Below are 13581 nucleotides of genomic sequence, written 5' to 3' on the forward strand. Positions count from 1 at the left end.
TATTGAACTCACACAGGTGTTTCTGTATATTGTGATCTTTACAGTAGTTGTAAAACTTAAGAGTATTTGTTAGTTGCATTTGCTAAGTTGATACATGGAGAAAATTCAACAAAGGAAAGATGACCTGCTGATTTTTAGGCAAAATTTAGTATTGTTGATATAATTGTTTACTAACTATATAATTTTATACAACCTGTTTAGAATTAGAAGTACTCCTTCCTTACACCGTTAAGGCTTATAGATGACACTTTTTGTGACAACATAATGATTTCTTGACCTGAAAATTACATTTTATTGCTAGCTCTCTGGTTTAAGCTTGAGCTCTTAGTGGCTTAGCTAGACATTTGTTTCTTAGGCAGTTTAGTCTTTGTTGTCAGCAACTATATTTATTGGTGCTATGATATCTATTAAGCTATGCAAGTGAAGCAGACAGAGCCTATCCTTTTTGAATTTTAATATAGATTACCCAGGTAATAATATGATTAGTAAATTATAAAATAAGAATCATAGGGTTATATACAAAAATAGAGACTTAGCACTCTTTTATAGTATGAAATAAATACTGACATGTGCTTAGTGAATTACTGATAAAAATGTATTGATGGTAGTCTGGTAAATTTAACTGTGCTGGCTAACTCTCATATTTGGATCCCAGGATTTTAAAACATGTTATATAGTAAATTTATTTAAAATGCTTCTAGAAGGAGCCTGGTGTTTACTTTGTTAGTTTTATGCTAGTTATGTACTAAATATATCTTTTCCTTGTGGAAGAAATGAGAGTATAATTTTTTTCCTAAAAGGGACCAGCCACTTCTAGTTTGTTAGATCATTTGTGATCTAGAGTTCTGTGATAGCATTAATTTAGCCAGCTGGCTGCAGATGTGATAGAAAAATATGGAGATGATACACTTAGATGTCTTCTCAAATATTAAGCACATTAAGCAAATGATTTATGAAAAGATTGATTTTGTGTAGAAACTTTTTTAAATAACAAATTTAGTTTTTGGGTTAGTGCTATTTTTATGTCTTGTGGTTAAGTTGATTGCTTGAGTGCTGATGATATTTATGTTTCTTTATTTTACAGGCACTGGGATGTTTACTGTATAAACTTTGTTTCTTCACTCTTCCCTTTGGTGAGAGTCAGGTTGCCATCTGTGATGGCAGCTTCACCATCCCAGACAATTCTCGTTACTCCCATAACATACATTGCTTAATAAGTAAGTACTTGGAAAAATTACAGACAGAATTGTAAGATACTGTACATAGGGTCTGCTTTTACATCCCTTTGCCTAAATCTAGTTTGATTTCATTTATTATACTTTTATGAAATTAGAGTAAAGAAAAACATTAAAAAAGATGTTCATAGACTTTTATGGAGTGAAATCAACCTAATTACCAGTACATTAAGCCTTTAGATAAACTTCTGTAGGACACAGAGATTATTTCTGGAAAAGTTTGGCAGCATAACATTTAATTATTTGGTCTTTGTTCTTTGAAATCCAAATATCCAGGTCCGTTGCTTTTTTGGGATGAAAGTAGCACTGATCTTAATTTTCAGCTCACTTGGCCACCCTTTTTAATATTTATTCTTTATGGATTATAAAATGGTTATTAGAAGCAACCTAAGTGTATCAAAAGGTATAGTCTTATGGGCCCTTGATTTCAAAAGAATACCTCACTTTTCCTTTTAGCCTGCTTTATTATTTTTTCTTTCTTTTTGATAGGAACTGTAATTTAATTTCTTATGTGTGTACATGGTAAAATTTCTGAAAAATATGATTTGGGGTGGGAGAGGGTCATCAATATTAAAATATATTAGGAAGCTGCAGTATTTAAGCAGCACTTCTCAGCACTGTTTTAATTAAAGTGTTTTTAGCATTTCTTCATTTTATATATTTTCTGTCATAGCCTGTAACCACATAGAATAATACAAAAGAGGGTCAATGTAAATATATTTGGTATTCTGTATGATAAAGATGGCACTTCAACTCAGCAGGGAAAACTAGATGAAACTACAAAGAGTTAATAGCAAATCATAGATAAAAAAATCAGACTGGATCTCTACTTCAAACTTTATGCTACGATTTCAGGTAAATCAAAGACAAATGTAACAAAATAAAACATAAATGTATTTGAAGAAAATAGGTATAAATTTATTTTATTTATAGCACTAGAATGGGTAATGTGTAAGGGAGGTGTTAAATCTCAGGAACCAGAAACATGAAGAATTCATTAACGTATAAATTTAAACCATTAAAAATCTTCCTAAACCCATGAAATCCAGTATAAAATTAAGTGATCAAGTGGAAAAAAATTTTGTTACGCATTTGACAAATTGCTAATTTTGTGATTTATGAAACTCATGTAAATCAAAAAGAAAAGGGAAATACCCAGACGAAAAATGGTCTAAGAAAATGTAGTATAAAAGGATAGCTAGCCTCACTTTGTAAACATATAATTTAAAGTACAAAATTTTTATTTTTATAATGTGGATTTGCTCACACATGTTAGAAATTAGAGAATTATGTCAGTTGAACATAAAAATTACATTGCTTGATTTGGGATGTTTTTCCTGGGCAAGGGGAACCATAGTAATGGGGTTGGAGAAGTGATGTTATAACTTACAGGGGAAAGGAAATAGCCCTAAACTTGGCTGTGGCACTTCCAATATGAACACTTTTAGCTCTCATTGGAGAATAATAAGTATGGGTCCTTGTACCTGGAGTTTTCCTCCCAGATATTTTTTCACCTGTCTGTTTTGTGTGTCTCTCTAATAATGGTGGCCCACTGAATAAATAGCCCCTCTGGTCCAGTGTTCCACTTTTATTGATTGAGCATCTCCCAGCCTTGTTTTGATGTTTGTTTGTTTTTTAAATCCTTGTGGCAGCCTCCAGCCAAGTTAATCTACTTGCCTGGGCAGTCCAGGCTACCATCTCAGGAACCAATTAATGTTTTTGTCACTATTCTGGTGACAAAGTTGTATAGTTTTCCAGTGGTCTGTCCCCAATCTACTTTCCCCTTAGCTGTTATTTTTAGCCTGCCATTTTGCAGAATGTGAATTTTTTAAAAAGCAAACATACCATTAGAGTATATTTGAATAAGCATTAGACCCATAACCCACTCTACCATATCTAGTTGCTTTCCTCCTTCATTGTGCAAAAATTAGGGCATCAGAGCATGAAAGGGCCCTGATTAATTGGAGTTTTCAAAGAATAGATGAAGGAATTTATTTTGGCTGTTGGCATGTTTTGGCTTTTTATTGAAGCTCTTGCTGTAAGTCATTGTAACTGTTTTGTGGCTTAGTATAATGTTTTAAGCACAATCGAACTGAGGATTTTATTGGGGATCTTGCAATGTCTTAGGAACTTTGAATATTCTCATTGGACAATACTGTATGGGGGACTGGATAATACATACCCTGATTTGTGATTTAATTTGCTTACAGTAGTAAGATCTTACTTTCTCATATTGGTTTTATTTTTTTTTCCTTCTCTGTATGTATGTGGGTATGACTATGTGCTTATAATGGCAAGGTTGAAAAGTAAACATTCTTAATAATTTTAGGATTTAATTGGGTTCTAGTTAATTGATGCTTTATTGTGCAACATATACTTCTTTTGCTAATAAATATATAGATTTTAGTTTTTATCAGTATTTGTATAAATTTGACCATGTATTAGTGATTTTGAACTTAATTTCAGAGCTAGGCAGAAATTTTGAAAAGATCGAATGATATAAGAGTATTCAAGTAAATGTTGGTATTTTATCTCCTGTCAAAGGATTTTTATGGACTTTACTTTTTAAATATTGTCTTGGGTAGTAAAAGCTTGATAGGGTACAGATTTTAAAAACCAGGACATACTTATCTCTAATGTGATGTTTTTAGAAAACATTTAGACTCTTTGCAATTTTATTTTTTACTTTTTTCACATGTGTCAATTTCCTACCAGTTAGGTTTCTTTGTCTGCTTTTGTGATATGTAGTTAATTTATATTTCTTCCAAACAAATCCTACATTCAGAAAACCAGGGAGTGCCTAGCTGTGCTCATAGTTTTTGAAAGTGTGACTTTTTATTGCCAGTTGTCTGTCTGTGTAGTGTAGTCCATCCCATATATTATTATACGATAAAGCATTAAAAACATACTTCTTTTTAGTATTGATAGAATTACTAATTCTGCTTTTTAGGATATTTGCAAATGATATAGGTATGCCTAATCTTTTTAAAAACTGGTTTGTGGTTACATAAATATTTGAACAGACTTTTGATTATCACTATTTGGTCAAGCATAATTATTATTACCTATTGCCCATAAAGCTCTGTTTAACAATTTTATTATATCTTTCCACAGAATTTTCTTCTTTAAAAGTAGCGGAGTCAATTATTTACAAGTTTTTTTCCCTTAGTTTCTGTTAACTTTCAATGGACAAGTAATGGAGGTGGATCGGGGATGAAGAGAGAAGCACTTTTTATTTATGGATCTAAGAGTTATAAGGAACTTAGACAACATTTAGAGGAGAGTGAGAAGCAGAACTAACAGAATTACTGAATAATTCATGATGAGCAAACAGAAGGCTGGCTGCCACACCTTTTTTTAGTTGCTACCAAGGCAAGGTTAGGGAAGTACATGGTGGAGATGAAGAGTAAGAGCCAAAAGGCCTGGGCTTGCATCCTCTGCCCCTGGTTTAGTATACAATATTGGGCACCTCTGTTTATCGCAGTCTCATTCCTAAAATGAGCATATTAAAAGTACTTACCTCTTAGGGTTATTTTGAAAATTGAGTTATAAAAAGTGTAGAAATGTGTAAGTACTCAGTAAGAGATGGCCTTAATACTTAACATCATTACTACTGTGATAACTACCACTACCAGTACTACTTAAATCTATTGTAGTTCTTCCTGAGCTAATCTAATTTCTAATTTTCTGGGTAAGGATTAGGCATCTGCTGTCAGATATTCAGTAGAATGTACTTTCCAGCAGGGATTCCTTTGGATGCTTTGAAGCAGAACTTGGTTTTGCAGGTTAATGGTGGATCTACCAAAGGCTTACCATAAATTGTCATATATTCCAGAATATACTGTTAGATGTAACTAATTTCTTTTCTCACCTCTTACTTTGTGCAGTAATGTGGTGAATCATAATGAACAGCATTCATTATGTTTTTTATTGCTTTTGGGTCTGCTAACTTATTGTTGCTTTATGGTTCTATATCTTAGTTTTTAGCAACTTATCTCTTGGGTTTAAATATTTTTAAATTGAAATATAATTCACATATAATGTATTAGTTCCAGGTATACAGCATAATGACTTGATCTATGTATATATTGTGAGGTGATCTCCACGGTGTGTCTAGTTAACATCCATCACTTCACGTAGTTACACATTTTTTTCCCCTTGTTCTGAGACCTATTAAGATCTCTCTTGTCAACTTTCAGATGTATAATACAGTGTTGTTAACTACAGTCACCAAGCTGTACATTTTATCTCCAGGACTTACTTATAACTAGAAGTTGGTACCCTCACCCATATCACCCACACCCCAAACTCCACCTCTGGCAGCCTCCAGTCCGTTCTCTTTACTTCCGTGAGTTTTATTATTCTTTTTCAAAGATCTCACATATAAGTGAGATTGTACCGTATTTGTCTTTTTCCTGACTTCTTTTACTTAGTTAGCATAATGCCTTCAAGTCCATCCATGGTGTCTCAACTGGCAAGATTTTCTTCCTTTTCATGGCTGAATACCATTCCTGTGTATGTGTCTGTGTGTGTGTCTAACATTTTCTTAGTGCACTTGTCCATTGAAGGACACTGAGGTTGCCTCCATATCTTGGCTATTGTAAGTGATGCTGCAGTGCATGTGGGGGTGCAGATAGCTTTTCCAGTTAGTGTTTCTGGTTCCTTCCATTGTACACAGAGAAGTAGAACTGAAGGATTACATGGTAGTTCTGTTTTTAATTTTTTTGAGGGGACTTCATACTGTTTTTGAATTTATGTTTCCCGTGCTAATTTACATTTCCACCAACCATGTACAAAGGGTTCTCTTTTTTCCACATCTCAACAACACATCTTTTTTATTATAAATACATTTATTGAATAATTATTTTCTGTGGGAAACCAGGAACTTGCTTGCTTGTTTTAATATACTTAACATTTATTATGGAAATTTAGAAAAGTATAGGCAGAACAGTACAGTGAATTATCATGTACCTGTTTCACAACTTAGGTGGTTATCTACTTGTGACTAATCTTGTTTTATGTATGCCCTCACCCACTCTTTTTCCCTATTTTTTTTTTTTGAAAAATGTCAGAAATTTTAATGTATCTTTGGAAAGAAAGAAAAAATCAAGATAGGATTTCCTTGGAGGTTTTCAGTTAGTGGCTCTGGATTACTACTTGAGGAGATGTAGAGAGAAGGCTCCGATCAATAACTTAGAGACAGCTGTCAGAACTATCCCACACATACTATTTTAACATGTTGGTAGTGCCATTCAGTGTTTTAGTTATGACTGAACACATTTATTATGGCTGTTAAGTTAGGTTTCTTTTCAGTAGTCCATGGAATAAGGTATGTAGGATACATAAACCTAACCTAAGTTTATATAATGATCTCCATAGATTAATAGGTAAAAATAACAAGTGAATGCTTGATGTATTTTTGGTTGCAAAATTGAAATGGGTGTTTGTCTTTTCAGGTAAATTAATATAAGTAGAATTCTGTGGCAAAGAAAAAGACCTTTTTGGAAGGAAAAAAAATAAATTTTAAGCAGGGCCATTCTTTTAACACTTGTATCAAAAGCATTTTCCTATTAAATTTGCTGAGCTATTACATTACAGAGGCTGATATAACTTTCCTTAGGCCCATGCATGGAGCCGTTGTTTTGTATAACTTGACTGGGAACTCCTTTATTTAATATGTGGCTTGAATCCTTGATTAAACCATGATTTAGCTTGGCCACTGCTATAGTACTGGCAGTTCTGATAGCTTCTCTTTTTGATGGAATATGCGTGGATGTTGTACTTATCCTGTGCAAAATTAATACGAACATAATTAATTCAGCTGCCTCAGTTGTTTTTAAGTGTTTTTTTTTTATCAGATATGTCTTATACATCAGTTGAAAATATTGTGTTGGTTTAATCATACACTGCCTTTAATGCTGAGACTACTTAGTGTTCTCAGGTTATGTAAATGGAGTTTGTCTCAATAGAAAGATTTACTTAAGAGAAGCACATACCTTTTTAAAAGTCAATTTTGTATTTGCAGGGACAGCAGGAATGTTCTCAGGATGATTTACATGATTATTTTATTTTCTGTTTTATTTTATTTATTTATTTTTAGGGAGGGAGAAAGAGAGGGAGAGAAACATCAGTGTGTGGTTGCCTCTTATGTGGCCCCCACTGGGGACCTGGCCTGCAACCCAGGCATGTGCCCTAGATGGGAATCAAACCTGCAGCCCTACTAAAACCAAAGTTCACAGCCCGTGCTCAATCCACTGAGCCACACCAGCCAGGTCTTGATAATTTTAAATTCAGTAAACAAGAGTGTGTTCTTGCTTCTCTTCCTTTTTTTTTTTCTTTTTTGAACTTAATCTCTTAGGTGAGCTGGACACATGCATTTTTAAATTTATTCTTCCCCTCAAGAGCATATTTTTGTAGATGGTACAGTTTTATTGTCACGAAGTGGGAGTTGATACAAATACTAAAATCAAGGTTTAATTATTGTGAGAGAAGATGGCTTTGGACCAATTACTTAAAATTAAACTGAAGTTGTCGTTCTTAGTTGATATGCCTCAGTATTTAGCTGGAGTAGAGCTGATCTGTGAACAAAAACAAAACTGTAGGATTGCCTGATGAATCATTTTATTTCTCTCTAGATACTTTGCACTTCACATTAGATCATTCATTAGTCTAAAAGTTTAACTTGTAACTCATTCTTTTGGACAGTTTGGGAAATTATTTAAATTAAATGCTTCATGATGCCGTTTTTTTCTTTTTAAGTGGCTGCTAATATCCAGTATAAAAATATTCAGAGAGAAAAATATAGACATTTTCTACCTGTGAGTTTCAGTCTCTTTATACTTTGATTTTAGAACCAAACTAGAGATGGGTTACAGGAACTCATTAGATAAAACTGTCAACAGTAGTAGATGAAGTAGATTGCAGAATGAATGAAATTTAGACCCGCTGCCAGCGAGCCCGTTCCTTGCATTCAGCCCTCAGATTTACTCACACCCAGTTGTAGACAGTGCTGGATAACCTTAGACCTCTTCCATAGAAGTGGGCCACTTGCAAAACATGGTTTTACATAGAACATACATGTCCTAAAAGTAAACTGTTATGAAAGTAAGAGTAGCAGAGATGGGCATTTGTGGGTGCCTTTTCTTTCTACTTGAACAAACAAATCACTCCCTTTCCCTTGGAGAGGAATGACATATAGAGAGAGGTCACTAGCACAGTGGTCTTCACACTGTTTGGCTGTGATCCACAATAATTAAATAGGTTTTAGTTATGACCTAGAACACATGCACACACACGTGTGTGAAAAAAGCTTTATAACTATTGCTTATACCTACCACATTAGTGCACACTAATATTTTCCCATTCTGTTAAAATAAATTCTAGTCATTAATTATGTCATATAAATGGGATTGTTACAGTTAGACAAACGAAACTGGCTCTCACAGTATTTCCACACAGAAGCATGAGCCAGGGAGTTAGGGGTCCTTTTGTTTACTTATAAGATGATACCCCTTTTCCCCACAGCCTAGCTACCTGATTGTTAGCAGATGTTGTCCTATGCTGAACTTGAGAGAATTACTTACACAAATCTTGGTTAGAGAACATAAAGGTCAAATTTATTTTCCTTCAGTGCTTCTCATCTACTGTGACAGAAAGAAAATAGATACAGGAGTGCCTAATGTATCATTTTATTTTCCTCCAGATATTTAAAAAGCTTTTTCTAGATAAAGTTGGGCCAGAGAAGTATATTTGAGTACTGTACTGTTCTCTACATGCATAGAATTTCTTCGCCCTAATTGTACTTAGGTGTTATGTCACTGGTCCACACAGGCGTGTGTAAGACATTACCCATTGCCACTCACTGCAGTTCTTTAAGGATTGTGATCACTCAGTTCGAAACATCTTTAGATAGACTCAAAGGAGAATTTACTTTTGGCTTTTGGTATCAGCAGTGGTGCTTTTTCCTAGCACCTGGTTTATTTTTGTGTTAAGGACACTGTGATTCATGTTGATTCATGTAATGGATCATGTTGCCCTATTTGTGTTGACAGCTAGAAGGTAGAGAACTAAATTTGTGGCCTGTATTTATAAGACCAAATCATATGCAATTTATTTACTGGCATCATCCTAGCATTTTGGGGGGGAGCACAGGGAAGAGTCTCTCAGGGAAGGGGCTACTTTTCTGTTAGTCCTAATGTTCTCATACATTTAAAAAATCTTATAGTTTATATGCATTTCAAGCCATTTATAGGAATAAATATTTATAATTAGTTACTCTTGAAATTTGATTTTGAAAGCCAAATAAACTGAATTCTTAGAAAAATAGAATATTAAGTTTGTGAATTTGAGAAGTTTCTTGTGATTTGTTTAAAAAAATTATTTGGATAAATGTTTATTGTTAAAAGTTTAAGTTTATCCCTATGTTATGGACTATTGTTACTTTAAAAACATTTTATATCTGTTGGTGTCAAGATAAAATATGATTTTGGAGGATAAAAGAAACTTTGTGGATTCTTTAAATCTTTTCTCGGATGAGGTTGAATATAATCTGATCAATATTAGAATTCCATATTTTTAATTATTACCATCTAACTGTTGATAAAATAATAAAAAATCAGTTTTATAAGTTATACATGTTAGCCTTTTTCAGTACATCAAATCAGGTTATGTGCAGAATATTTGAAAAACTGAGTTTATAATTTCACAAATTTCTGCTAAGTTTGTGCTTTCACTTGCCAAACAACTGTTTTTAACCAAAATAAGTTTATCAAGTTGTGGGAGATGTATTAAAAATTGTTTAAAAATTACTTAAATTTGAAAGAAAGATTGAATTAATTTTGATTTATAATTTTAATTTAGCCATTTATATACTTTGATCTCTGTATATAATTTTACTAGCAAATTTCAGAATGTTATCCAATTAATGCTGTAAATCATACATTCTGTATTGGTTTAATAATGATTTTTGAATGTTATAAAAACTTGAATTAATCAATGAATCAGAGTTAGAACATGGAGAGCTTTAACAAAATATGAGTTTTTCAGTGAGTATAAATGTCAACTTTTTTGTGAAATTGTAAATTTAACAAGTCACCCAAGAAACGGACAAATAGTGTTGGTCATTTTGGTTAGAAAAAGGTCAGACATTTCAAGCAGTGCTGTAGGTTGGTGTGAAGTCTGTTCATAATAGAGCCATGAAACTCAGCTAATACTTCTGAACAGGATATGTGTAACACGTTGAAATATTGAACTGTGGTGAACACTCATAGCATCAGTATGGGAAGAAAGCACAATTTTGGAAAACTGTATTGTCAATCCTGCACTACTTTGTTAGATTACCATGCACACAATTTAGTATTTTCTCAGTGGTTGAGGATTACTTAAAAATTAGTAGATGTATTTTGGATAATAGTGAAATTAAGGACTTCTGCTATGGCCCTAGAACTTTCATGAATAATTCCCCATTGTTCACTAAATTCAGTTTTTGTTTTGTTTCACTTTCTCAGAAGAATATATTTGTTAATAATACTTGTGGTACAGAGTTGTGACTGATTTGTTTTTAGCTTGGGATAATGTTTTAAGTTCATGTATCGGTAACAATTTTTATATTTTCTATTAACAAAATTTGATCGAATCATCACTGACCTTAGAATGGAAAAAGTATTTATGTATACACATATACATTATCCTTTTAATGTGCCACTATATAGCTTCTGTGTTCAGTGAACTTCTCTACATTTTAATCTGTTCTTGCAGGGTTTATGCTTGAACCAGATCCAGACCGTAGACCTGATATATTTCAAGTGTCCTATTTCGCATTTAAATTTGCCAAAAAGGACTGTCCAGTCTCCAATATCAATGTAAGTAACCTTTTTCAGTGGGATACGAATTTTTAAAAGATTTTATCTGTTATCTATCTATTTATCTATCTATCTGGGAAGGAAGGGAGAAAGAGGAAGAGAAACATCGATATGCGAGGGAAATATCAGTCACCTCCCACACTGCCCCAACTGGGGACCGGGCCTGCAACCCAGGAATGTGCCCTGGCTGGAAACTGAACTGGTGATGTTTCACTTTGTGAGACAATGCCCAACCAAATGAGCCTTGCCAGCCAGGGCTTATTAAGTCGGATATGAATTTAAAATCCATTTTATTACATGTAGCTATTTATGTGTGTGTGCATGTGTACACCCACTTTCAGAGTTATTTGTTTCATGACAAGTAGCCTAATAGTGTGTTTGTGATTAGTATTTTCAGTATAAAGCCACAGTTGCTAAATTGTGTACTGTAGTGCTCTAGGAAGCCATAATAGATGTGGGGGCACTGCATGATATTTTGCATTTTTTGAGAGAAATATCTGTCTGACATAGCACAAATAACAATTACTAAGTTGTTTGGGCCAATCTATTAAAAAACATAGTATAAGATTTATTTGGGGGGTGAACTAGGGGTATCGTGAAAAAATTCTGAGACACTAAATGCTCTGTACACTGGAAAAGTTTGGTTACCTTTGTTGTAAAGAGCATAGGTATTGTAAGTGGAGAGACCTGTCTTCATCAGTGATTAGTTTTGTATGCAGTCATCTCTCAGCATCCACAGGGGATTGGTTCCAGGAATCCCGTGGGTACTGAGATCTGCAGATGCTCAAGTCACTTACATAGAATGGCATAGTATTTGCATGTAACTACACATTTTCTCGTGTACTTAAATCATCTCTAGGTTACATATAATACCTAATGTAAATAGTTACTATATTGTATTAAATAGGAAATGATGACATGAAAAAAATGGCTGTACCTGTCAGTAGAGATGCAGCCATCGTAGGCCTAACTACATAGTTCACGTCAGCAGCAACATGATATTGTTGTTTGAGTAGTAGTGCTTTTTTAAATCCTCACCTGAGGACATACTCATTGATTTAGAGAAAGGGTAAGGGAGATATGGTAGAGAGAGGGAGAGAGAGAAGTATCAATCTGTAGCCTCTTGTATGCATCCCAGCCAGGGACTGAACCCTCACCGCAGACACGTGCCCCAACCGGCAGTTGAGCCCATGACATTTAGGTGTACAAGATGAAGCTCCAGCCACTTGACCCACACTGGCCAGGGTAGTATTTTTGATCTGAGCTTTGTTGAATCTGTGGATGCTGGACTCATGGATATGGAGGGCCAACTGTATTTTGAGAATTTCTGTTCTTTTTGTGTAAAACAGAGATAGGAATTATGAGGACTACAAATAAGAAATGAAAACCCAGTGCCTAGTCCATTAAAGGTGCTGAGTTAGTAATAGCTAACATCGTTGACAGGCTTTGAATTATATCCTGTGTCTGCACACTGTACTTAACTACATCAGATTAACTGTGTATGGCAGGTCTGTGCTAATTTTAATAAAAGTCCAGAATCATCACTGATTCTAAGCCCTTCTCAGCTTTCTGAAGATCATTCTGGCCTCATTTGTTCCTGTCAGTTTCCCTTTCTGTATTACTTAACAAACTCCGCTATGAAAAAAGAAGGAAGTTGATACCTTTCCATTTTGTTTGTTGAACTCTTTACTATGTCAGATATTCTTTGTTGAGGCTGAAAGTCATACAGTTTAATATTCTAGTGATAAAAATAGCTTTGACATTAGACTATAGATTTATAGCTTTTCATTCAGCAAACATTTGAGTCCCTTGAAGCCAAACATTATGTAGAACATAAACAAATTAGGAAAACCTTTGTTCTTGTTTTTTAGATTTTACGTGCAGTGTCAGGAAATTTCTGCAGTATGCAGAAACAACACTTGACCCATATGCTTGGTGTTTGCTTTTTTCCCTAAAATGTGAAATAGTCATTGATTTACGAGTATAATTTAATCTTTCTTTTTAGCCAAAATTTGCCTATTTGTTAAGTGAATACAATATTGTTCTGTTTATTTTTGAAGGATTTCTCTGGCACATGAATATGGAAGTGATGTTTATGTAGCATGTGGCGATGTTTGCAGATTAGATCTGACAAGTATATGTGAGCAATTTATAGGTGTCTGAGGTGAAAGTAATAGCATCTCACAGACAGTAATTTTTAAAATTAGAACATATCCATAACCTTTAAATAATGTGTTCTGCAATTAAAAGAAAAGCTAAAATGAAGTTTTATTTTTTCCCAGAATTCTCCTATTCCTTCAACTCTTCCTGAACCCATGACTGCTAGTGAAGCAGCTTCTAGGAAAAGCCAAATAAAAGCCAGGTAGGCAAAGCGATGCTGAAATTTGAAAAGGTTTTTTAAAAAATAAGAGATCCTGTTTTTAATCCTAGCAAATGTAATTAAATATCACCTACATGCACAAAAAATGTTGTTCGTTATTGTACGT

At 33.9% G+C, this 13581-nt stretch overlaps 1 protein-coding gene across 2 annotated transcripts in view; it reads left to right on the plus strand.

The window, feature by feature from the left end:
* BMP2K (BMP2 inducible kinase) overlaps nt 1-13581 on the plus strand; it is a 118847-nt gene that overhangs the window by 62227 nt on the left and 43039 nt on the right. For both annotated transcript variants that reach the window (XM_045857854.1, XM_045857855.1), the window contains exons 7-9: nt 1085-1217; nt 10992-11095; nt 13378-13457. In XM_045857854.1, coding sequence (XP_045713810.1) covers nt 1085-1217; nt 10992-11095; nt 13378-13457 — 317 coding nt within the window. The remainder of the gene's footprint in view (nt 1-1084; nt 1218-10991; nt 11096-13377; nt 13458-13581) is intronic.

The sequence above is a fragment of the Phyllostomus hastatus genome, unplaced genomic scaffold, assembly GCF_019186645.2.
Source record: "Phyllostomus hastatus isolate PE091 unplaced genomic scaffold, TTU_PhHast_1.1 phas_scaffold_1674, whole genome shotgun sequence".
Lineage (NCBI taxonomy): Eukaryota > Metazoa > Chordata > Mammalia > Chiroptera > Phyllostomidae > Phyllostomus > Phyllostomus hastatus.